Genomic DNA, 23,592 nt, shown 5'->3' with positions numbered 1-23,592 from the left:
TACACATCATTTTACATCTTTGTTTGTAAAATTCATCCTCTTCCTTTTACTTTCCTAGTTAGTGTTGCTGTTGTTGTGATATACAGTATGTTGCATGGGTAGAAGCAAGACATACTGTAATACACCTTTTGATTGTTAATTTAGCAAATTTCAGCTTATTCTTACTGTAAGCGGGTAGTAATATTAATATTAATATACTGGAAGGGTAGATATTTAAGGTCGTATTAAAGGCTATAAAAGAACCAGAACATTTAATTTTTTAACAAATACTGGGTCAAAATTCTAAATGAAATTATTGTTTTCAGATTTATCTTAAAGTTTTGGATAATTAAGGCTGTACTGTAAAGTGGACATGTCTGATGTACATTCAGGCATGGTGAGCCATTCCTCTAAAATGATAAACGCCAGTATTTTTTTAAAATACTGCAGTTGTAACTTCATACTTGAAATTCTTTTTGAAATACTTGAAAAACGTCTAAATTGGCTTTACTAAGAAAAACCCTTTAGTCACTAAAATCTTGGCCTGGTTTTTACAGTAAAAAGTGCTGTGTATAATAACAAATTTGCCCCATGTGTCATTTAATGAAGATTTCATTTTTGGAATTCATGAACTGATGTCTAATATTCATCTTTTGGGTAACATATTTCTTGAACTGTTATTTTAATGTGCTTTGTTTTTGCTTTCATTGACTATGGCAGCACAAGTCATGCTTTTTGTCATTTTTTTTGCTTTATTATTTATCTTTGTTTTTGTTCAACCATGCTAGCACAAAGACCTCGACAGATGGGTATGTCCACCATCCATTTAATACCTGTACATTTTTAACTGCATGAAAGCTTTCTTCATGAAGAATCAATTTCACTTTCATTTTAAGGTGTTTGCAGAATCATTTGGCTTTTCTCCCTTTCTTTGAACACACACACAGACAGACATATTCAATTTATACTGTATGCAAGATCAAACCTTTTCTTTAGCAAAAAAAAAACAACATCTTTATTCTGTAGTGGACTACAGTTTTAATTTCAAACACTTATTATATATTGAAAATAAAACAGATACTCTGAAAAATGGTTCAATCAAAAAACAATTCAGTCAGACTGAAGTTCTTTCTATAGTTATTCTGAGATGAAATATATGATTTTCATATCAGCAAACCAAATTCAGGTCATTTTGTGTAAGTTTTCTTATTGTATATGTGTATACTCTGCTTGAATTCACCTTGAAGGCATATGTTTATCTCTAATTTAAGTTGAGAAACTAGCAACAATAATTTGCTTAAACTTTGAGAAAATTTCAATATTTATTTACATGGGGAAAGTTTATTCATTTATTTTACCACATACTGTAACATCCTTTCAGTAACTCATACTTTGAATGTATTTGATGTACAGTACTACTGTACTGTACATCACTGTGACATTGGTACATAAATTATTTATTGCTCCCATTTTTAGATTTGTCTTTGATCTTTCATATAATGTACAGAAAATGTTTAGAATCTGAGTCTTGTAGGAAAAGTAATAGGATGATTCTCCATTGCTTTAAATTGTTTGCAGGAAGACAGAATGAGAGTTTAAAATATTTGTTTCTGGAATTTACTTGCCAATAATGGTGGCCTTAGCAAAAGACCCCCTTCCCTTAATAAAATAAAGGGACATATGCAGCTTATAACAAAAAAGGATCATCTACCAGTGTGGAGTAGTGGTGAGGTATTGTTTGGATCAAATCCAGACACTGCTTTGTACACTTAAGCAAGGTATTTCACAGAGATTGCTTCAGTTAAACTCAAGGAGACATACCGTAAATAGGTGCAAATTTAATTCAGTTTGGATAAACTATAATAATTTAAGATTAGCCAAAACAATAATAATTCATAAGATATGCACTTTGATATGAGGTATGCTAATTGAAATAGTCCATGGAATTAAATGACCGATACCAATCTGTTGCAGTTCAGAGAAGCATGTAGGTACTGTACTTCTTCTGAAAACCAGTCACCAAAGACAAATGGGCTTTCTGATAACATTTATGTTTTTGTAGCAAAGCAAGGATTAACTGTGCATTTTGAATACGCTCTATTTAGTCTGTATATGTCTAAAAATTGTTGCTGTATAGCACATGAAAAAGCAAGAACCGTCATCACATGCAGAAAATGAAGAAAACTCAGTCATATAACTTATATAACTAACAGTAACATAATCAATAACACATTTGATAAGGAAGACTTATCACTGAAAATAGGAAGCAAACTGACAGTTGAAAACTAGGAGACACATCAAATGCCATCAATCATCACTAATCACAACAGTTTAATCAGTTGCTCACTAATTTTTTGCCAGCCTTACAGGTTTAGCAATATGGTTATACAGTATATGTTCTTACTTTTTTCTACAGAGAAAGAATAGTTTTGTTCAGAAGCAAGATCATGTACATGGCTTTAAAAAGCTGTAGTTTTTTTCCTCTTTGTCTAGTTTAAATGGTCTCTTTGTGCCTCTAAGAGTTAAAGGGAAATAACTTTATTCTAAAAATAACTACTTTTAACAAGCTTAATATAATTGCACATACTGTATAGAACTTCCAAGTTGACATTTGGAGAATAGTGAAAATGGTACTTAAATCAGTGAAAGGTTCAAGTACAGTATGCTGTTAAATGAATGAGTCAAACAGTCCTTCTTAAGCTAGTGTACACATCATCCTTGAGTTGGAGGTAAAAGATAAATGCACTTGTCAAAGTCAGCTGCTTTAACTGCATTTAAGATAATTATCAAATGTAACCAATTGGCCCCATAGTATTTCCCAGAATGTGTGCAGCATTTTGGACTTACCTGTATGCAAACAACAACTTAAAGGACTGAGATACTGTCCTATAATTTCTAGGAATACCACCTTTACACTGCTTAAAGCATATATTCAAAATAATAGTACAGTAACTCCCCTAACACATTGGAAAAGAGACTGAAAAGAATGCTGTTTATTAACAGTATGACTAAAACTTCCAACTAACCTGATTAAATCTAAAGTTGCAAACCAGCTCTGCACCACAGTAAGCACATTTCCTTTGTCACTTTTATTCACAGTTCTAATTATTTTTCTTGCTGTTTTTATGAGCCTGCCCTCAATTATATTGTTTTCTCGGCCTAATGAGTGCTGTGAGGACTCACTAACACTTGTGAAGACAACACATCCTGAGGAGCTCAGCACAGTGCAGCGCTAGGGACTGATGCTGTTGTGGAAACCGTGCATGCACTTTCACTCATCAAGGTGTTATTTCCTACAGAATCCATGCTTAAGGCTACATCTGCTTAGCCTTCATCTTTCAGTGTATGATGTTCAGTTTAAGAATAAATTGTATTGTCCTGTGTTTTCATGTCTGTCTCCTTTTTAAGGCAGTTAAAGCAGATTCTTTTCTTGGAGAAGATACATTCTTTTGTGCTGTTTTTTACAGTTAGATGACACCTTTCTTTTTGTTTAAACACAGTGCTTTTCATTTCAATGTGTGTTTGTCTATGGATTGTGACGTGTCTTCTTTTTTTCTCTTTTGGGTTTCTAAACCTGAAATTTCAAGGGTACCAGGGAAGAGGAAATGTTTTGGAAGAGAAGCAGTTGGAGTGTAGGATCTTCAGACAAAGTTTAAAAGTCAAACTTGGTTTAGAACTTTTGATTGGTTGATTGTTATAGCTACTGAATGTACAATTAAAAAGCAGTGAATCTACAGTATAGATTGCAATACTTGTTTTTAAACAGAAAATGTATAATTGTTATTCTTGTAAGTGAAAATTGATTTAACAGCTGACAAAACTCTTCACAGCAAGTAGTTCTTAGTGAACAGTAGGTTGTAACATGGCAAAATGTCTGAGTGAATAACTTACTGTTTAAAAATTAAAAGACTTAACTAAAATGACATCATATCGCTAGTTCATCCATTTAATGTGAAACATTTTGAAATACACAAACGTTTTTTTACTGGTAAAGTTTCATTCAGGCATGCATTTTAAGAAATGTTATCAAGAAATTTAGAAATTTAGACCATGGTGTGTTCCTCTTACACTGCCAGTTATATTTTAACTTGTGTAGGGTTTGGTTTTAGTAGTAGAAACTCATTGTATTTGTTTGTCTGCTTCTGGAAGCTGTATGTTTTCAGAATTTCATTTAATTAAATGATTTAAAAAATCACGAATATGCCAAACACTGTATACATACTGTATGTACAAAGATATATGGGTTTTTTTAATGCATGTTAAGCATTAAGTTTTCATCTGGAATTCAATTATCTAAAGAACAAAGAAAACTAAAGAACACTGACAAAATGAGTAATATGTGACATTTTTAATCCATTAGCCGCTTTTATATCTTAGTTGCTGGGTATAATTCTCTTTCCTAATTAATTATAAATGAACTCTACCAGAAGTACTTGGCTTTGTAAATGATACATCAAAACAATTCTTGTTTTTTCTTAAGAAGCTGTGATCTCTAAAATGACAACCTTGACAAATAACACAATGACAGTATGCTTGCATAGACTAAGTATTTCCTTTAAGTAGGAACATCATGGTTTTATGTACAACTTCAGTTTACCTACTACAGAGACACTTTAACAAATCACACAAAGAAACTACTTAATTTTCATGGACTGCAGATCTCTCAGTGCTGAATAAAATCAAGTGAGCTGCTGTGCAGCAAAAGGTCACCGTTTTTCATGTGATGTCAGTGTGTCAGCAAGCTTGAAATACAGCAGGCAATCTGGGTGCAACAGCTGGGCACAGGGTACAGTTTTGTCTTCCCTTTGATCAAACTCCCATTCCTTTTTTGTCCACAAGCTTCCCAGTCATTAACTTGCTTTAACTCTGCAAAACAAATCTTGACAGAAGTCTTTTGTTTCATTGCAAGCATAGAGTTTAAATGCAATGTCAATCAGCAGGACTCATAAAGCTTTTTTCTGAGTCTCTGCTGGAGTTGCATTGTAAACATAATTCTACAGTGTCCTGTGAGATTGCTTTAGTGCTTTCTTTCACTGGCTTTTACAGTAAATGTGTCAGCCAATGAAGGCTATATAATGACTTCAGTCCTTCTTTAAAGTAGGATGTGACTAAGGATCTGCGCCTTTGGCTGGAAGGTTGCCGGTTCGTATCCCGCGGTCGGCAAAGGAATCCTACTCCTTTGGGCCCCTGAGCAAGGCCCTTAACCCCAACTTCTCCAGGGGCGCTGTATAAATGGCTGACCCTGTGCTCTGACCCCAAGCTTCTCTCCCTGTCTGTGTGTCTCATGGAGAGCAAGTTGGGGTATGCGAAAAGACAAATTCTTAATACAAGAAAGTGTACAGTACATGGCCAGTAAAGTGATCTTATCTTATTTAGGGCACTTTGAAAACTGGTCCACTGATAATTTTTTCTAGTTTAGGTGATAAACATCTTTGGCTTGTTTTTTTGTAGAGAAACTTTACAAATAAGTACAGTATCTCATTGGAAATTGAAAGTTTACAAAGGACTTAAATATTTCTAATTTACCTCTAAGACTGTAATTTCTATTGCCATCTGAGTACCTCTTTTTAAGATTATCCCAGTCACCTCTATTATCAAATATTAGTTAAAGGAATAATGAAACTCAAAAAATATTCATAACTTTTCAGACATTTTGAAGATAAGGCATTCAAACATTAATGTATTTTTCTCTTCTGCATTAATGCTTCCTAGAGGTTTATAAGGAAGGTAAGTATTCTTAATAGCTCAAATCTATCTAAATACTGAAATATTTGTTTTGCCATCTACAGTATGAACTTCGTAGAATATTTCAAGTGCTAACATTTCCTCCCCTGTGATACTACAATGAAATTTCTCTAGTTCAGAAAGGAACTGGAACATCTTTTTTTTTTTACCTAACATATGGCGTTCAATGGATTTGCATGCAGTCCATATGTCTTTTAACATATTAAATGAGAATCAGAATATTAATATGAGAGAAACAAACATACATTTCTTTGCCATAAATATCTAGAAATCCTTTGTTTCCTGAACAGCTCTGTTATGACAAGGTGCTGTCTTCCTGAGAGAAATTAATATTGCTTTCCTGTGTGAGTGTTTAACAGAAGCATGCTTTTCCCATAGGCTGCTCAAGGAGGAGGACATAGAACTCTTCTTTATGGTCATGCCATTCTTCTTCGACATTCTTTCAGTGGAATGGTAAGATCTTAAGAGATTACTTGCTTTTGATGACTGATTAAAATTTTCAAAGAATATGGTGACTAGGCTTGTTTCCTTTTCTTACAGAAATGTTATTTTCATATTTTTCAACCCGTGTTAGAATTAAATAATATGTTTGGTTGGAAGGTACACCCCTTAGTATTTTAGCAAGAAACTAAGATTCTACTTTAACTAGCGGTGTCTAGAGAGAACTTTGCTAATATTTTTGGCCTTGGTTCCCATCTTAATTCTCAAACACATTTACTTAGAGTAGCAGTCAAAGGTATTGGCATCCTTCACCTTCATTTGAATCGATTAATCAGATTATTATAGTTTAATAAATAGTATATCAAAAGGTACAAATTATACTGTATCTGCAAACCCTGTGGATTTGTATTGCCACCCTCTTTCTCTGTTTACTACTATTAACACAGTCATCTAGAAATATCAGTGTTCATTTTAAAAATGTAAAATATGTAAATACTGTAAATGTAAAAATGACTAAATAAACACAATTCTTAAATCTGTAAATTAAATTTCCTTAAGCAAACTATACCAGCATTTTAGTTATTGACTGCATTAATCCAGTCAGCAGACTGTAATTCATTGATTCATATTCTTAACCTGCTACAGTGAGATTATTCAGGCTTTCATTTGATTTCAAAAACAATATTGAGAGGAAAGAGAGCAGAGAGAAAGAGATCAATGAATTTTATTCTTGAAGGAACATGTTTTCAATCTCTGTTTTTGAGTACATTATTTTTTCCAATGCCCATTTGTATTTTGTTTCAAGCATGTGGATAATACAATATGTAACACCATGCAGGAAAAAAAAATTCTTATATAAAAATGCTACCTTTCAGCATACTTACAAACTATCAGAGGTTAATTAGATTAACATATCCAAAGAAAGAAAAGGCAGTATGCCACAGCTTTTACAGTTTTATGCAAGAAAGTCCTTTCAGTATGAAACACACATGAGGAAAAGGGAAGAAAGTGAAACCTTGGCAGACAGCGAATTAAACAGACTGTTTCTCTGATGGTTCCTGCTGCTGGAGTGCAGTGCATTTCCTTAATCACAACTAAAGGTGCAGAGCAGGAAATTAACATTTAAAAGGGGCAGATAGAGACTAACCGAAAAATGAAGGGAAAACCAAGATTTAGACAAAGATTAGAAGATGGCCTTAAAGGTATATAGAGATTTTCCTTTAATAATTCCAAATAATATTTTCTTATGCATGTGCAATGTCTGAAATACTGAATAGTTTAAAAAAACATGAATGTCCTATTTCCTTGTTTTGTACATTTTGCAGTACTTAACCTGTCTGACTACATCAAGATCCCAGACGGACAAGCTGTCTTTTGATGTGGGACTGCAAGAGGATGCAACAGGTATTGCAATGCTGACATTTTTCCTTACTGCTGATTGTTTAATTCTTGCGTTATAAATTGGAATTGAATGGTGCTTATTACCATTGATCTATGTAATTTTAAGTAAAAACTACTTTGTAAAATATTATTCATCAATCTTGTAGTATTTATTACTTTGATAAATTAAAAGGAATTTGAATAGTAATCCTGCATGAACATTAAGAATATTAAGTTTGAAAACAAAGTAGACAAAGGACGCAGTAAATGTTAACGTGTACAGTAGTTATATTCCATTTAGCTTTGTGATCTTCACCTGCTTAATGAAAAAATAATGTGCTTTGTTATAAACATCTCAGCTGAGCCAACAACAGCCTAGCGGTACTGGTAACGCTGGTAACACTAGAGATATTCTGAAACAGTGGTTTTTGTTCTAGTGTAAAGTGTGCTAATATCTTTCCAGTGCCAGATACAGTAAGCTATAACATTCTCCAAGTAATGGTGAAATGAAAAAAGTATACCTTTCAAGTTTTTCCATAGTAGTGACAACTTTTTTTCAAAGCTTGCATTTTTAGCTTTGGAGTTACTTTTTGAAAAGCAAAACAGACTGGTTTTGAAATCAGACTGGGGATTAAGGAAAAAAAACATGCTGTATCATTAGCCAATATCATTAATATGGTCTGCAAAGTAAAAATGTATATACATTACCTACAGTGTATACTGTAGATGACTTACATTTCCAGAGGAAAGCTGGCAGTTGACGGAAACAACAAAATGTGAAATTGAAGTAGCTCTAGATACTTATGTATGGAGTCACGGAAGAGTGCTCCAAACTCCAGATCAGCTGCTTCATGTCTCAATGTGCGCTTACAAAATATTCTGTACATCAGTAATGGATTTTTCAGTGACATTTAAAACATATAGTGTACTAAAAAATAAGTCTCTTTAAAAAAAAAAAGCTTTTGTGAGGAACCTTGGATGACCTTATCACGTAATCAGAAATGACTCACAAGTATTTATGTTTAGTATGCAACCAAAAATAGATGCACTGTGTCGAACATAATAATTCATGTAGCGCAAATAACAATTTATATGGCTCTAGGTCTAGTAGAACACTCTAAGGCTGGAACAATTTACTTGTATTTAAAGAAGAATGACTACTTGCATTAGGATGGTACTGTATGAATTGCCTGGTCTTCATTTGGTTTTGAATTTTGTGAAGGAAACAAAAGGAACATTTCCACGAAAAATGTCAGTACCTTTTTTTCCTTTCAATAGAAATAATGTACAGTAGATGTGACATTCATACAGTATATAACCAAAGATAGCATAAAAAGCATCATATACTGTACAGTATATCTCTGAAGATGATATTGACTCTTGGAAGGCAAGAAGTAGATTTTATTAGACAAAATGCACATACTGTATGTACATCAAGGATTAATGTCCTAATCCTTGAAAACTAATGTTTTAATGTGTGATTGCACAACATTAATAAAATCTATAATGCATGTGCCAAACAGTGTGATTGCTTTTATCGTTTGGAAGGATGCAGTCCAAGCACACATGATGTCTGTAGAGTAACAAAAGCATTTGGGTGAACACTGCAAGCTATGATGTGCATCTTTTACTTTGTGTCTGTAGGTGAAGCATGCTGGTGGACTATTCATCCAGCCTCCAAGCAGAGATCAGAAGGAGAGAAGGTGCGCATTGGTGATGACCTCATCCTGGTCAGTGTCTCCTCAGAGAGGTACCTGGTGAGTGCAATTCTTCTTTTTATCCATCACCTACAAAGGTCAGCAGAAGGGGACATTTAGTTTCTTTAAAATTCTCAAATTTGTGCTCACCGTACTATCTGACTAATAAAGTTTCTCTAGCTAAATGTAAAGAAAGAGGTGGAGGCTGCACCAAATGACCTATTGCCTACCTCACGGTTCCTTCCAGTAAGTTGTTTATATGGTCTCTTAAGAAGTTCACTTTGCTTTACTGCTAATGTAGTGTGGCCGATACAGTAAGCAGAAACAACAGAGTAATGTATTTATGTGTCATTCCATCTTAAAATAAAACTAATTACTGTACCAAACACAGTACTTTTATCTTGAGATGTTGATGTAAGGTTAGTGAAAGGTTAAATGACCATGAAAGGTAAAATGGTAATGATAAATATCTTGTATTACAGGATTATTTAATGGTCTTTAGGCATTATTAAATTCAAAATTGCAGCATTGCTGATTTTATTAGATTTTATACCATTTTCTCTCTGAATTCTCATATGTATTAGAGTCTGAAGTAACGGAAACCTTTTGATTTCATGGATTTCATGGTCTTGGAATCCCACCAATGGCAAACATCTTATTTGTGACGCACAGAAAATCATGCATCACTCTATTTTAAATCTCTCTCTGGATGGCTAAAGAGAAAGCAAGCAGGGCACTCCAAGGAGACCTTCTTATCGTATTACACTGTTTTCCAAGATCTGTGCCACCATAACCTTGTGTTATTTTAATATATAAGACCTCATACGGAAATCACCAGCAGTACCACTTTGAATAATTCAGGGGGGGTCAGCAAAAGCAGGGATCAGCATGGCAGCATGAGATCAGATCTAATACATGTTCTCTCATTACAAATGTTATTGCATTGTGCTAGATTTTTCATTACCATGGATATTTTCATATAATTCATTTACACATGTTTTGTCACACAGTATTTGTATTCACTATTGTTTGTGATTTGCAATTTTTGCTAAAACAATAGTTGTAGAAAGCTCCTTAAGCTGTAAGAGGGGAGTGTGGAGAATGTTAGTGTTCCAAACATACATCTCTGTGTTTCAGGAATTGACTTTTGTGCTTTGTACAAGGTTATTTATTCCCTTCTGCTTTAAAATGAGCAGCTTTAAGAACTCTCTTCAGATTTGCAGGATTAACTGTTTAGAATGGCAAATATGAATTGCTGCAGTGCCACCACCTTTTAATGTGGATGTTGGGATCCCAAAGTGGGAGACCAAATTACAGTATATTTGCTTATTGTTACAACAAGTATGGGATGTTTTGTTTTGTTCTTTAAATCATTTTCAATGCCCACGAACCAAATAAAAAAAAACTACAGTTGTTAAAAACTATAAATAATGGAATCCAAAGACATTCATACTGAATGTCATTGTAGGGATTGAGCTAACAGTTGTATCTGATGAGACTTTGGATTGCTGTATTATTTTGTGTGCTCAATGATAATTTCACGGTTCACCAGCTTGTAGATGGCATTTTTATTAGGGATAAACTAAGTGTCCAGATAGGTTTAGGGTTAGAAAAAAACATGAGATCAAATATCTCTCAAATTATTAAGTATCTCAAATAGTAGAATTTGTAGAAGTGTTTCAAGTGATTGAATTAAGAAAGTAGGAGGTGCAGCATGATTGTAATTTCAGGATTTTAGTAAGCGCCTTTTTTGAGAGTAGTGGGTCTTTGATGGATATGAGAAAGGGGCCTGCACAAAACTTGAAGTGAAGAGCAAATTAATATCTTAAAACAGTTTAAAACATAAGTATGACCTTAATTGAAGTCAGATGTATACAGTATGATGCTCTGTCCATATCCCAAATCTAGCCCTGTCCCAAATGCCACCTCAGCATTCAGTGTCAATGTAGAATAACATACATATATACCTAAAATAAACAACCTACAAAAGCCCACTTGTCACTATAACATCATTCTAACCTCTAAACCACACATTTCATTTATCTAAGGCCAACAGCATAAAGCATAAGGAAACATTTAACCACTACATAGAAGACCCATTTCAAACAGAAGACTTGGGAACAGCTTGATGCAATTTTGCTCAGATCCACACTCATACACGATTTATTTTTTGTTACAATTGTGATACCAATATTATATATAGACTGGGATTCTCTTTTGGCATTTCTACAGCAATGAAAAGGAATCAGCCTAATTAATCATTTTAGTGCAGTGTTTTGTTCCTTGAGCATCCTGCTGTCGAGTGAACCTTTCCATGTCTTTATTTTTCTCACCACACTTAGTTTCTTTTTAACAGTTTTTCATGTTTTACTGTCTGTTCTGTTTCTCATTTATATGGCATGTTCAAGTCAAAGTGCAGTCATGTGTGAAATGGGAGCTACGACCATACAGTGTTATACAGTAACTGATTCCACGCTATGACGACTTGCTTGAATTAATGTGAGCTTTAGCTTTAACAGGAGAAGTGCCTGGTTCAGAGAGATGCTTTCATATTCTTTTTTTTGTTTTCTACTGTTTTCACTTTCAGTGTAGTAACACAGGTTTTCTTCTTCTAGCATCTGTCCTTCTCTAATGGGAATATACAGGTGGATGCATCTTTCATGCAGACACTGTGGAATGTACATCCTACCTGCTCAGGCAGCAGTGTAGAAGAAGGTAAGTTTAGCATACATTTGATAAGGTTGTTTGAGAAACATTATCCGTACTTTTGAATGAAGAAAACATTTCATATTATTCCACCAAAAAGTATTTTCCGGCTGTAATATTTGTTCTTATAATAGAGTTGTACTGAAAAAAACAGCCTTCATCTTCATAGGCAAAAATTAGAACTGATTAACACAGAGATACTGTATCTGACATTTAAGGTGTGCAAATCTACCAGCAAAATAAATAAAATAATAATATTGTCAGCATTAACCTTTAATTGTTTCCTGTCTTGGGTTTGGTTACTAAATAAGGAGAAACGTCACACGCCTCTTGTTTATCTTCTGCCCCAGACAGGATGAGCTAGATAATTGTCAGGATTTATATGGATTGCTTGCTCTCTAATTCCAGTTTGATAGGAGAGGGCAAAAGGTAGTACTAGGTATTCTTTGCCTCATTGTTCGAGAGCATAGTTTCCTGTCTTCTTTATGAAATTGCTGTTCTAATACAAGTGGATTAGACTTACAATATGTCTAATGAGAGATGCCATCTCTTTCACTGTGGATTGATCTTTTATATCTTCTGTAACTCAAAATAATGAAATATGTTTTTTACCTTTAGAATGTGAATGTGGCTGTGAATATCTCTACAACAGATCAGTCAAATTTATTTTTAAATGTATTTTTATAGCTCCATTTATATCATTAGCTCCATCTTTTTCTCATTCATGACTCACATAATACTCTAATACTGCATGCAATTTGTGGCTTAAAATATGTTTGCAAGTCCTAATAAGAGTAAAAAGACTTCTAAATTGTATCCTTTAATTGAGCATGGGTAAGCCTCAATAAATGATAGATGATTGCAGCAGTCTTGTTGCTTACTGCTTAACATTTGCACTATTGTCAACTTTAATAGTTTCTTCTTGTTCATTTTTTAACATCAAACACACAACCTGATCTCTAAAAGTGCTGGTGGCTGATATGAGTGGCTACACTTAAATGAAAGCCAATTTTATTTAATTTAAATATAATTGCAGGTTAAATATATTCTTGCAAAATGTGCTAGACTTTATATATACTGTACAGTCATTTTAAAAGGTTATTTAAAAAAATAAAATTGGATCAATAAAAATTATTTCAATGTATTATAGTTTAATTACAGCCACATGAGATCTATCCAGTGTTTTCCTTCAAAAACTGACTGTGCCACTTTAGGTCAAAAAAGGCCTCTATCTTTTCTATCCATAGGTGACTGTTGAATTTGTTCTGACTATAATTGCTGTTAAATCTCTTCATTCTCTTAGGATACTTGCTTGGTGGCCATGTAATGCGTCTGTTTCATGGTCACGATGAGAGTCTAACCATCCCAGGGTCTGACCAAAGTGATGAACAAAGGAGGTGAGTTCTCATTTCCAACTCACTAACAGCTGGAGAATCTACCCTTATCTTTGGTTCAAAGGTTATTCATTGGATGTTCATTTTCAAAAAACAGTGGATTAATAATTTTCATACTCCTTTGTGTACCCTCACTAGCGTTCCCAATGGTGGGTCACACAGTATATGCTTTTAAATGGAAATATAAAGACGGAATGGAATTTGTAGGTGCATGAATTGTAATTAGTGTACTATGAATGATACAGTACAGTATGTGTCATGACCCATGTTACGTTTGGAGCCTTTATGGCAAAATTGCTTTACATTTGGGTTGAGCAACAGCAGGCAAAATTAGAATCTTCAATATTTTAATGAATTACAGTAGGAATGTTATATGTACTGTACATATTCAATCTGAGACGTTTAGACTGATGCTTTCTCACTACAGTTTGGAGTAGAAACAAACCTTAAGTGCCAGTTGTAGAGTGGACAAGGGCACAGTGAATAATGCAGAATCATTTTTACATACAATCGTATTGTAAATGATGTAAAAAAACAAACTTTGGACAAGTTAAACTTGTCTAAGCTCATTGCATGGCTAATATAAAGGTGGAAAACCTTGTGGAAGAGACATGTGCTATAAATGACTGGTTAAGACGAGCATGGAGTTTCATTGTGAAGATATATATTGAAGTTGTGAGTTCAAATCTCACTGAGACATTGCTGTTTTATCCTTGAGTGAGGTACTGTACTTAGTTGTATAAATTGGTACAAATGTACTGTATATGGATGTGTTACTCTGGATAAAATGTATTACTTTGGTTAAATGTGTCAACCAAATGAATTAGTAATTTCTAATTATGTGATGAGGGAAAGATTATGAGGATACTGAGACCTTGGGTAACACTGTAAAAAGATGTAGACAGAAAGGTTACTGAAATCATGAATAAGAAAGCTGAAATGGAGAGCTACTAGCTTGAAGAGGTCTTTCATCCTCATACTGTAGCACTGATTTGTTCCTTATCTCACTAAGGTAAATCATAGAATATTTCTGCAAGATGTAGATGAGGTTGCTACTGTAGATACATTTGATGTATTGGGGTAGACAGGAAGCACCAGCGCAATACATTTGTGGGACTGGGTGTTTTTCACTGGTTTGGTGTTTGGCTCAACTTCATGATGTTGGAATTTCCTTTGTCATTATGTAATGAGTTCAGGGAAAGCTTAGTCTGCTGCAGGAGTAGGTATCCTGTCCATTCTAAGACTTGGATCCAACCAGTATTTTGTTCAATTAATCTACAAATAGCTGTGCAAAATCTGTAAATCCTTAGTGTTGTCCTTCTCTTAAATGTAGCACCTTGTTAGCTGTGGAGGTAAGAGACAAAGCAACCAGCACCACAGTCAAAGGTTTAATACATACATGTATGTTGCTGTAACTGAAAATCTGTCTCCTAAGTAGAAAAAATGTTTCAATGTTGTGAGACAAAAAATGGTGGAATACTAATGTATAACTGGCTTGCAGCAAAGACTGTGAGAAGCTCTACCTTGGAATGGAGATATGATAGGACTGTGCATCTTTTCTGGAGCTGTAGAGTTATTTTTAGTAAGTGGTGTTTGGCAAATTCAGTGGAGATGAAATATTGGTTGTCAACTTTGGCTTTACTTTTAGTCTTGCCCTTGAAATTGAATAGAGGTAACATTTTTAAAGAATCCAAACTTTTTGCCTGGTACATACTGTAAATAAATACAAGACCTGTCACCAAAGTAAATTAAAACATTTTCTAATATATGTATTTCCCACTGAGTTACCACACAGCTTTAATGAGGGTCCTGTTTGAGACTTTCAGTGCAGATTTTGCATACTGTTTCAGTATGTATTAGTATTTAGCTTAGGGAAACCAATTAGGGAGCACAAACCTATGCAGACTTCCAATCTTTGTGCTTTCTTTCTGCCTTGTATCACAAAATATAAGATGGTGGTAAGTAAAAATCACTATTATGATGTCTTGTGGAATGATAACTGCATTATTTTGTTCCCTATAAAAATATTTTTTCATTGTCATTAATATATTTTATATTTTTGTTTACATACAGTTTATGCATCAGTTAATAGCAGGCATAAGAGATGGTTCATTTGTTATAGTACTGTAATTCAAAGGACATACAGCAATGGTATTCACATGGAAGCAGCATTGTATTATCTTTTGTGAAATATATTGTGGTACAGTACGTGGAAGCCTGGATGATTGATTGAAGTGTCATGTCACAAGATATTGATGGATGGTTTTGTGGTTCAGATGAGTGATTGACTGCTACAATAACAAACATGACGTTCTTCATGAAATGCTGAGGCTGCAAACTATTCCACCATTCCCAAGTGGGATTTACTTACTGTAGCTTTTTGAAGCTCTTTTTTTCACGTGGGTTTTCATTTCCCATCAGACTACAGCCATCAAGTGTTAAAATGCTGACACTGTAAATAATGAGAACATTGGTTTTTTATGTAACTTTTTAATCTGAATTATGAATACTGGTTCTTTGCCTTAAAGAAAGAGATTTACAGCTTTTACCTCACATAAAAAAATATGTGTACCATATTAAAAAAGTATAAAACTTTACCAGGCTCATTAATTAAGCATATTACTGTATATTATCAGGATAAAAAAATGTTGTGGCACATGTATGGCTAAATCGTACAGTTCACGGATTATACACAGTAGTGAACAGTACCTCTCTAAATGCCAAAGTTGTTAATACATTCAGTTTTTCAGAAGATGTTCTCATCTGGTAAAGTTTTCCTATTCTGCTGCATTCGTATAATGAATACATGGCATCATTATACAGGTGGATTCAAGCTTGTAAAAGTACAGGGATCTTGTCTTTCTGTGTGCAGGATAGTGAATTATGAGACAGGTGGAGCAGGTGCCCGGGCCAGGTCTTTATGGAGGTTGGAACCACTTCGGATCAGGTATTCCCGCTTCTTAAGGCATAAGGCAGGATGAGTGATAAGCAGCAGAGAAGATCCCAGTTGATATTTTGTAAGGAGACGGCACTTCTATGAGCATCTCTCTAGCACTTTTGCCTCGATAAGCGAGCTGTCATAAGATGTTAGTTACAGTCTGTTGCCTTTCTGAGGCCAGACTTAAGTTCAGATTTTAGAAGGTAAGAGGATTGAATATATACTTCTATAATTATAAACCAGACTCCTAAGCTCTGTTTGTTGACTAATTGTTTCATTTTCAAATTAGATATCATCCTGTCATCCATACCTGTCTAATACCTGTTGATAAAATGTGTGGTACAGTGCACAAAGGATGAGATAGACCTAGTGGTTAGATAGGATGTGTGTTCTTTGCAGCTGGAGTGGGAGTCACATTCGCTGGGGCCAGCCTTTCCGTGTTCGTCACCTTACAACAGGACACTACCTGGCTCTGACAGAGGACCGTGGCCTTGTGCTTCAAGACAGAGAGAAGTGTGACACAAAGTCCACAGCGTTTTGCTTCAGAGCGTCAAAGGTGGGCTCAAAGAGTAGAACCTAGCCTTGACTGTGTGATTGGTCTTGTGAATCCACCTTCACGCATTTGTTGAGAGATTCTGTTCAATAAGTTACATATACCAAGAGGCCTTAAAAACACAACTAATGAAGTTAGTTCCAACACTCATTTGTTGAATATTCAGGGCATCTTAAAATATACTGTATATATGAACATTCATGTCCCTTTTAATGAGAAGAATGTTATATTGTAAGATTTTCCTGGCTTAATTTTCCATGAGGCTTGAGACCTTTCAGATATTAAGTTCTTCTTTCCCTCTTTCAGTAATATGTGGTTCTTCAATAAAGTTCATTTATAATTGCTGTTCAGTATACTGAATGTCAATTGCAAAGCACATGTATAAGAAAGTCTAAATCAAAAGAGATATTTTGAATGTCACTTCATTAATTTTTAAGTTACAATTTAGTTGTGTTTAAGTTGTTGTGACCATAGATGTCACTCTTTCTGTTTAGCAGGTGTTTGTAACCTATTCTACACTGTATATATTAGAATAGTCACAGCTGATACAAAAAATGTTTTCTCTGGAGTGAATGAACCCTTATGAATCTTCTTTTGAGGGGAAATAAATATTTTTAAATAATCCCTTCTGTGTAACCAGTAAGATAATATGCTGTAAGGGAAAATAAATATGGAAAATAAAAAAATTGAACATGCTGTTAAAAAGAAGTTGCTGCATCATTTTGAATTGACAATGGGTGGCTTTCGTAGTTGTGTTAATCAAGGTAATACGAATTTTTCCAGTAGTTTTAATCATCAGTGTAATTCATGACACCATTGATAGCTCGTTCAATTCTCACCCTTTTTCTTATGCTTTCAATCTACCTCTTATCACACTTTGTTTGTATTTATGAGTCAATTTCAGAAAGAAGTTAATGTCTTTTTTTTGTCCTTGCCTAACTTCGTTTTGGTGTGTCAGCAAATTTTAAATTGTTTCCCTTTAAATGAGGTCACTCATTACTTTCTGTTTAGCATAGTAAAAAGTTTGATTAGAATAAAGCTGCTTTTTTTCTGTCCAAGGCACTGACCAAAAAAATAGCTTGATTTTACAGTGGTCACCCTAGAAAATGCCTTATTTAATCATGTGCAATATTGAACTTGTTTTGTTTCCTCCTCAGGAAAAACTGGAATCCAGCCCAAAGCGTGACATTGAAGGCATGGGGGCGGCTGAAATTAAGTATGGGGATTCAATTTGCTTTGTTATGCATGTGGCCAGTGGACTGTGGCTGTCCTACCAAGCACCCGATGCGAAATCTGCTCGACTTGGGCCTCTAAAAAGAAGGGTAAGGACAAAGTCAAGCATCAGTGGTAGTGTGCGTGTGAATCTAGTCGCTAGAGGATTTGTCATTTTTTTTTAATTGCTCAGATTAAATGTAGATATTCTCTAGTTATTCATTTGTAATCCATTGTGTCTGTCTTGCTTATTTGCCACACACTTTCAGAATATTCATAAATTAGATGTTGATGACTGACATAAATGCATTTTATGTCCTACTGCCCTGTCTCTCTCACACCTGAAGAAGGCTCCACGGCCAAAACGTTGTGTTCTCTTTCTTCTTTTTTTCAGCATGGAATAAACCTATTACTTGTTCATAAATGCATTTTGCCATCAACTGTGGCAATCAAAGTTTGCCATCTTGGTTGGCACTTGGTTGGCACTTCACTGCTTCCATAGCTTTATGAATGTAAAGTAACGGTCGATTAGTCTTATTACTCAGAGAGAACATAACAGGTGATAAAACACAGAGAAAAGCTTACGATTATCCCTGTGGAGACAGTCTAGCACAGTACAGTATGTAGCCTATTTCCATTGTTCAGGAACTGGAAAGGTTTAAATAAGGTTACCAGATGGAATCCTGTTAACATATGCATTCTGGCACAATTCCTCAGGGGGTAGGATGGCGGGGGGAGACTGTTGCAAATCATTAACAAAATAAATTTGAAAAGGCAGCAACTTTACTGAATTAATAATTTGGAGTTCAAATATATGAATAAATCCCTTCCGATTCTAAGGAAGATTCAGATCAGATTTTGTCATCTGTGTGGTATACTGTATACTGTATGTAGCAGAGAAAACCTTCAGAATGTACAATAAATGGTTGTGAACCAAAGTAAAATAGAAAATGTTAGAAAATGTTAGAAAATTTTAAAATTAATCTGACATCTTGTAATTGACACTTCATATAAAGACTGTGTACAAAACATTTTAGGTTCTTAATTTGACAAATAATTTACATCTCCTAGACAGTGTATGGAAGCAGCTAAATAGAAAAACAGAATAATAGGATATACTGTATGGGCTAAATTTAAAACATTGTCTCCAGGTTTGTTCATTATATGTAAACGATATTACTGCTCTGGAATCAGTCCAGTGAAGAGTAACCAGATACATTCTGGGATGTCTGGGAATGTCCTACACTGACAGGCTGATGAAACTGAACCTTTTTTAATCCTGAACAGAGACAATTACATAAGGACCTGATACAAGTATTCGTAATTCTCAAAGATATCGACAGAGTTAACCAAGTGGACTTCTTTAGAAGGAACAGTGAAACACAAACCAGAGAAAACAAGTGTAATCTATTAGGACGTTTTCACATTTGTAACATTTCTTATGTCCATGCAGTTAGGAGAAATGCAGTACTGTAACTGTCATCAAAGTGCAATGAGTGTAAAGCAATTTATGAAGATTGTTCAAATATCACTCTCATATTTATGTTCTGACAAGAGTGTACATTTTGCGCAGTCCATTATTTGTAAATTGTGACTTCTAGCCTAGATGCTGTACATTGCTATTGTTTTATCTCTGCCTCAGAAGGCAAAAAATAAATCTTCAAACTGCAATTCTCCAGTTCCTTCAGGAAGCTGTACATTTGTTTTTTAATGGTTTTTAATGTCATTTCAAAGATACCTTCCAGCAGAGTTTTCAAGAAAATATTAATTTCATAAAAGAAACAATAGTGGCCTCTTTCCTTGGAGCAGGTGTGCAGATTTAGTCTGTTACTTTGTTAATAATCATGAATAATGCACTGAAAGTAGATTCTCATAATTGCCTCTTAATTGCTTAACAGTATGTAACAACAGTGCCAACAGTTGGAAGTGTGCTGCAAATAGGAGGGGAAAAATAAAAACTCCAGGCTATAATTTAGACGTTGTGATAATTAGAAAAGCCATGGCTGGGTAATTTTAGAAAGTGGAATAGTGATTCTGATTTAGCAGCTCATCACTGTATTAGGCATGCCGTTATTACATGGGAAAGTTTCCAGAGATCACCTTGTGATGCTGGTCTATAAATGTCTCTAGGGAAATATCTCACAATTAAATATCGCCACTTGTTTTAATTTTGTAATTGAGAATCTTGTTTAGAAAAATTGACCTTAAATAAAAAAGTCATTGCTGTCTAGCACTTGACTTGGCCAGCCACATCTCAGAACTCATTATATAGATCTTGTTTAATGAACAAGCTTTCCTACAGCTGGGCATTTTCATCCCATTTTTGAAAAAAATAAAATAAATATGGATGAATTTGACATCTTACAGTATGTGTTGCTTCAGAATGTATCTGTTCATTTTGAGTATGAATGGAACAGAGCTGTAGGAAATTATATTTAGCACAATAATACCAAGGAAGGAAGTAAAAAATATCCAGTTTATTATTAAGTGTTAAAGATTGTAATTTCTTAACTATAACGTACCAAAAGTTGTCTAAGGCATGTAAAAGGAGATGTAATGCACAAGCAACACAAATAACATCAGCTCGCTATTTCCAGAGACACAATTTCACATTTTTCATTAGTGCTTCTACAAAATATCAGTTCATGCTTGCTTGGAGGATGTTTGAATGTGAGGCCACTGTAGTGTCCCCTACAGTATGTGCTGCAAATACATTTGATCAAGACAGGGCATGGCCCTCTTTAATGTCAACACAACGCATTGCAGTTTTCCTCTTCCTCTACCATCTCTGAAGAGTGTATGTCTACATTTTGGAGTCACTACTAAGTCATAATGTATCATTAAAAGACTCCCAAAGCTGATTTAAAAGGAGTATTCTGTGTGAGAGGGTGCAGCTGGATTGTGGATAGCTACTGCTGAGTATTTTATTTGTAATGTTTGCTGAATTTATCCAAATGGCTATTAGTGTAAAGAATTTACATATCCCCGGAGCAGTGCCGATGTCATTAACAGGCTAATTTGTTTGCTTTTTTTGCTTGTTTTTGTTTCCCAGGCTATTCTTCATCAAGAAGGGCACATGGATGATGGTCTTACCTTACAACGCTGCCAGCATGAGGAATCCCAAGCGGCCCGCATCATTCGCAATACATCCAAACTTTTCAGTCAGTTTATCAGGTACGAGAAAGTGAAAATGATGTTACTGTTTCCACAAATACACAGAACAGTCAACACCAATACAGCAGACCTACAGTCACCCATCAGTCACACAGAGGATTCAATGACAAAAACACTAAGGTAAGATAGTCAGGACTGCACCAGTTAATTTAGATTGGCCAAAAAGCAATTGAACAGGTGCTTAAAGGCAAAAATTTTTGAAGGTTCCATGATAAAATTCATTGTTACATCATTAGAAAATCTATTCACTGCCCTTTTGAATTGCACATTTTCCATCTGTTACTGAATGTCTTAGTTTCACTTGATTTATTTTTGGCATTTCAGAAATAAACAGATCTAATACAGCGATGCAGCGGGAATGACTGCAACACCTTTAATAATGGATATATTGTAATACAGCAGAATGTTTCTACTCTCTTCTTTTTAGTCATAGAGATATTTTTATCCTCTTACCAGGAAGGTATAGTACATGTGATTTATGGAAATAATTTGTCACAATGACATATTGGTGTAGATCTTATGAACTGTTCATCCAGTGAATATTAATCTTTGCATAGGCCTTATTTAACAGAAGCTCCTGGGATCATATTAGCAGAACAAGCAGACTGTTTCTTGAAAAATTTCCAGTTTTATTTTGTATTCTTTTACATTGTATAAAAGATGGTGAACTACTTTTCCATTGTTCGAGCTTGTTAGCTTCAGTTCTGATTTAGCACATTCTCATACTGTATGTATGTTATGTAATCTTCTATACTATGTGTTTTACACAAGTCTTTTTTATTCAGAATTGATAATCTGTGCTGGAATTGTTTTTCATGTTAAGAAATGAGTTGTCTTTCAGATGGCTTTCAGATTGGCAAAACAAAGGCTTAGCTTTTTAAAGTTGTTCTTTTTCCTCTCGTTTGAATGTGTTTTATATGCCTGGTTTTCCTTGCAATTCTTCCCCATCTCAGTGATCTGGATAGCCTGAGTGGAAAGAATAGAACATCTGTGGCCCTGCCTATTGAGGAGGTTCTGCAGACCCTGAATGACCTCATCACCTACTTCCAGCCTCCAGAGGAAGAGTTAGAGCATGAGGAGAAACAGAACAAGCTGCGCTCACTGAAGAACCGACAAAACCTATTCAAAGACGAGGTTAGAGAGACACCTGTTCTATTGCTATCACAGCTTTTTTTTTTGCTCTGGTGCGGAACATTTTCTGATTCTGAAAACTCCATCTGATTTTCCATTTGTGCTTAAGTGATTACAAAATATTCCATTCTTGCTAGATCAGTAAGATCACAGGCAATGGTGTCTAGATTTTTTCTTTGGGACCAAAGCTTTAGACAGTTCCCTACTAAGCATTTTATCATTTATTTTAAGATCAAAAGGATTTTCTTTACTCACAATTTTCACAATGCTTTCTTAAGCATTTGTACCTCTACCAGGGATTTCCTGTCATTGCATTAAAAGCTAGGGTTGAAATAAGTGAATCACAACATGACAATTTTTGGAAAATGTTTGGATTTAGTTCAATTTCTCTATTTGTTCATTCTTCAGTTATATACTATGGTATGTTGAGAAGAAGTGGGACATTAAGCACCTATGTATAAACTAAACTTAATCTCCTGTAGTATCGTTTTAGTTTTAAGATGCTAAATCGTTAGTAAACACACAACAATATTCAGTTAAATATGATACAAAATCTGTAACTAGACCACCCACAGGGATTTTATGACAGAGATGAAAACTTCACTCATCAATTACACTATAAAATGGAAAATATCTGTTAATATAATAATCTGTAGAATCATCAGAATAATCTGTGGAAGAAGGATCCACAGCCGAAACATTGTCTCTTTTCTTTTCAACATGGAATTACCTTTACTTGTTTGATGTTAAAGTGAGTATAGGGGATCCCGTTATAAGTTGCCCTACTTTCCCACACTAATGTCATTCTTCCGTTCCAAGTGTAGTGTAAGTGATAGTGCAGTTGCTGAGTGTAAGTAGCATTAACAAATGAGCACAACTTGTCCACTTTTCAAGGTACTATCATATAAACAAGTGTTTGGTTAAAATAGGTTTTTCAAAAATGAGTGACAGAGTAAAAATAGTTTAAAATATTATGTGCGAAATCAAGTACTGTATTGAATTTTGGTAGCTACTGTACAAATTAAGCACACATTAAGTTAAACTTATGGTCCCTAACCACACTATTATTGATTATTATGGGAAAAGTCTCCCTCCTTGGACAAAGTTTATACTCTTACTCTCCCATATTACATTATTCATATGTTGCCTTCCAAGAAAATAACCACATGCACACAACAAAAACAATAAAGAAATTGACAAATGTTCAAGAACACCAGGAAATAATACATGTTTTATGTTTTT

General features: G+C 34.5%; 1 protein-coding gene across 8 annotated transcripts in view; it reads left to right on the top strand.

Annotated features, from left to right (window-relative positions):
* The window catches only part of LOC148653428 (ryanodine receptor 3), a 170,380-nt gene that overhangs the window by 41,875 nt on the left and 104,913 nt on the right, over positions 1-23,592 (top strand). For 4 of the 8 annotated variants that reach the window (XM_088648409.1, XM_088648408.1, XM_088648407.1 and 1 more), the window contains exons 4-14: positions 768-788; positions 6,103-6,177; positions 7,491-7,569; positions 9,190-9,302; positions 11,858-11,957; positions 13,252-13,345; positions 16,215-16,289; positions 16,680-16,836; positions 17,991-18,155; positions 21,098-21,219; positions 22,173-22,353. In XM_088648409.1, coding sequence (XP_088504535.1) covers positions 768-788; positions 6,103-6,177; positions 7,491-7,569; positions 9,190-9,302; positions 11,858-11,957; positions 13,252-13,345; positions 16,215-16,289; positions 16,680-16,836; positions 17,991-18,155; positions 21,098-21,219; positions 22,173-22,353 — 1,182 coding nt within the window. The remainder of the gene's footprint in view (positions 1-767; positions 789-6,102; positions 6,178-7,490; positions 7,570-9,189; positions 9,303-11,857; positions 11,958-13,251; positions 13,346-16,214; positions 16,290-16,679; positions 16,837-17,990; positions 18,156-21,097; positions 21,220-22,172; positions 22,354-23,592) is intronic. The other 4 variants (XM_088648412.1, XM_088648413.1, XM_088648411.1 and 1 more) reach the window with 1 other exon arrangement.

Source organism: Lepisosteus platostomus, chromosome 10, assembly GCF_059453375.1.
Source record: "Lepisosteus platostomus isolate fLepPlt1 chromosome 10, fLepPlt1.hap1, whole genome shotgun sequence".
NCBI lineage: Eukaryota > Metazoa > Chordata > Actinopteri > Semionotiformes > Lepisosteidae > Lepisosteus > Lepisosteus platostomus.
This window is presented reverse-complemented; position numbering and strand designations above follow the sequence as displayed.